The sequence below is a fragment of the Austrofundulus limnaeus genome, unplaced genomic scaffold (assembly GCF_001266775.1).
Source record: "Austrofundulus limnaeus strain Quisiro unplaced genomic scaffold, Austrofundulus_limnaeus-1.0 Scaffold1419, whole genome shotgun sequence".
In the NCBI taxonomy this organism is placed as follows: Eukaryota; Metazoa; Chordata; class Actinopteri; order Cyprinodontiformes; family Rivulidae; genus Austrofundulus; species Austrofundulus limnaeus.
The window spans coordinates 8,093-10,022 of NW_013953821.1; the positions used below are offsets into that span (position 1 = coordinate 8,093).

Here is a 1,930-nt window from a genome sequence, read left to right on the forward strand (position 1 = left end):
TGGCAGGCTGTTGTATCATATACTTAAAGTATGGCAGGCTGTTGTATCATATACTTAAAGTATGGCAGGCTGTTGTATCATATACTTAAAGTATTGCAGGGTGTTGTATCATATACGTATTGTATAGCAGGCCGTTGTATCATGTACTTAAAGTATGGCAGGCCATTCTTTCATATAGTTAACCAAGTGTGGCAAGCTATTGTATCATATACTTAATGAATGGCAGGTTGTTGTATTATATAATTAACTATGTATGGCAGGTTGTTAAACCGTATAACGTGGTATGAGAAGCAGTTGTATAATAACTAAAAATATGGCAGGTTGTTGTATCAGATAATCAAAAGATAAACAAAATAAATATTTTTTTTCACTTTGAAAAAAGTTTTTATTTTTCTTTATTTTAACAAACGTGTCTCCAGGTCAGCTCCAGATAAAACCAGTGAGCTCCCAGTTTGTGCCTGACGTTTGTCTCTTGTCTCCGTCCTGCAGCCGTGGCCCAGCGTGTCCAACCTGGCCAAGGACTTCGTGGAGCGGATCCTGACGGTGGACCCGAGCGAGCGGCTGACGGCCGGCCAGGCCCTCAAGCACCCCTGGATTGTCAGCATGGCGGCCTCCTCCTCCATGAAGAACCTGCAGCGCTGCATATCCCAGAACCTCCTGAAGCGGGCCTCCTCCCGCTGCCACAGCACCAAGTCGGCCCAGTCCACACGCTCCAGCCGCTCCACCAAGTCCACCCGGGCCCGCAGGGCCCGCGAGAAGGAGCTGCAGGAGCTGAACCGCCGCTATCAGCAGCAGTACGACTGAGACTCGCAGAGGAGGATGACTCAGCAGAATCTGAACTTCCTGCTGGTCGCTGCTGCCGGCGTTAAAGACCAAAACGGATTCTTGGACTCGGATAAATCCAACCAGGACCTGATCCTGAAGTCACATGACGTGACGTTTCTTCACTCCTCCATCCGTTACTCTGAACTTCCTGTTTGTCCTCTGAACTTCCTGTTTGTCCTCTGAACTTCCTGTTTCATGACGTATTTATTTATTGTCTGTGAGGTCACTGGATGATGACGTCACACAACGTTCTGTTGAACAGAGTTCTGGACACTGAACCTTTTCTTCACGTTTGTTCCTGATTCAGAAGTGCTGTGAATTTCTTCTTTTACCTTTTTTTTACAGTTTGCTAATCAGATTATTCTGCAGCCCGATCACTCCTCCAATCCCCACGTCATTTTCTAAATTTTTTATTCGCTCCGTTTTTTTTTCTGTAACGTTTCTTGAACCGTTTAAAGATTGTGAAGCTCGTTGGACCGTCATGAAGAAAAATATAATGTCAACTCACGACACATTAACCTTAAATACTGCAAATTCTGTTTCTCTAATTTTCATTCTGGTTTTTATTGTTTTAAAATGAGTTTCTTTAAAGTGTTATCATATCAAACCAGCATCAGACCTTCAAAATAAAAGCGGCAGAGACTTGTGACCCAGATTATTGTTATTTGACTTATTAGGGATGTTTGTTTACCTGTAAAGCAGGGCGTATGTTAAAACAAACTTATTAATCTACTATAAACTCCACTACAGTAAAAAAAATTATAATTTAATTATTTAATTTTAGGTCTTCTTGACACCGGTCTGTTGTCAGCTTTAAACAGAACCAGCCTGTTGGAGCGGTCGGGATTGTTTTGGACCTTTGGAGTTCTTCAGACTGGACTCGAGCACAAGCTAAAACTTTAACATTTTTTACCAAGTTAAATCTTTTTGCACCATTTTAAACATATTTCACTTTTTCCTTTAATGTTTTTGGTTTTTCCATTTCAAAATAAAATCTCAAAAGTTTTTTTTTTTTTTTTGCTATTCCTATTTTATAATCTAAATGTAAAATCCAACAAATAAAAAATCCATGGTATTTGATTTTTGCTTCAGCTATCTAAATCCA

At 40.7% G+C, this 1,930-nt stretch overlaps 1 protein-coding gene across 1 annotated transcript in view; it reads left to right on the top strand.

Moving 5' to 3' along the window:
• LOC106535340 (serine/threonine-protein kinase H1 homolog) overlaps positions 1–1,474 on the top strand; it is a 9,167-nt gene extending 7,693 nt beyond the window's left edge. The window contains exon 4 of the mRNA XM_014032328.1: positions 490–1,474. Within this exon, the coding sequence (XP_013887782.1) occupies positions 490–804 (315 nt within the window). The 3' untranslated portion in view covers positions 805–1,474. The remainder of the gene's footprint in view (positions 1–489) is intronic.
• Positions 1,475–1,930: the final 456 nt, after the last annotated feature.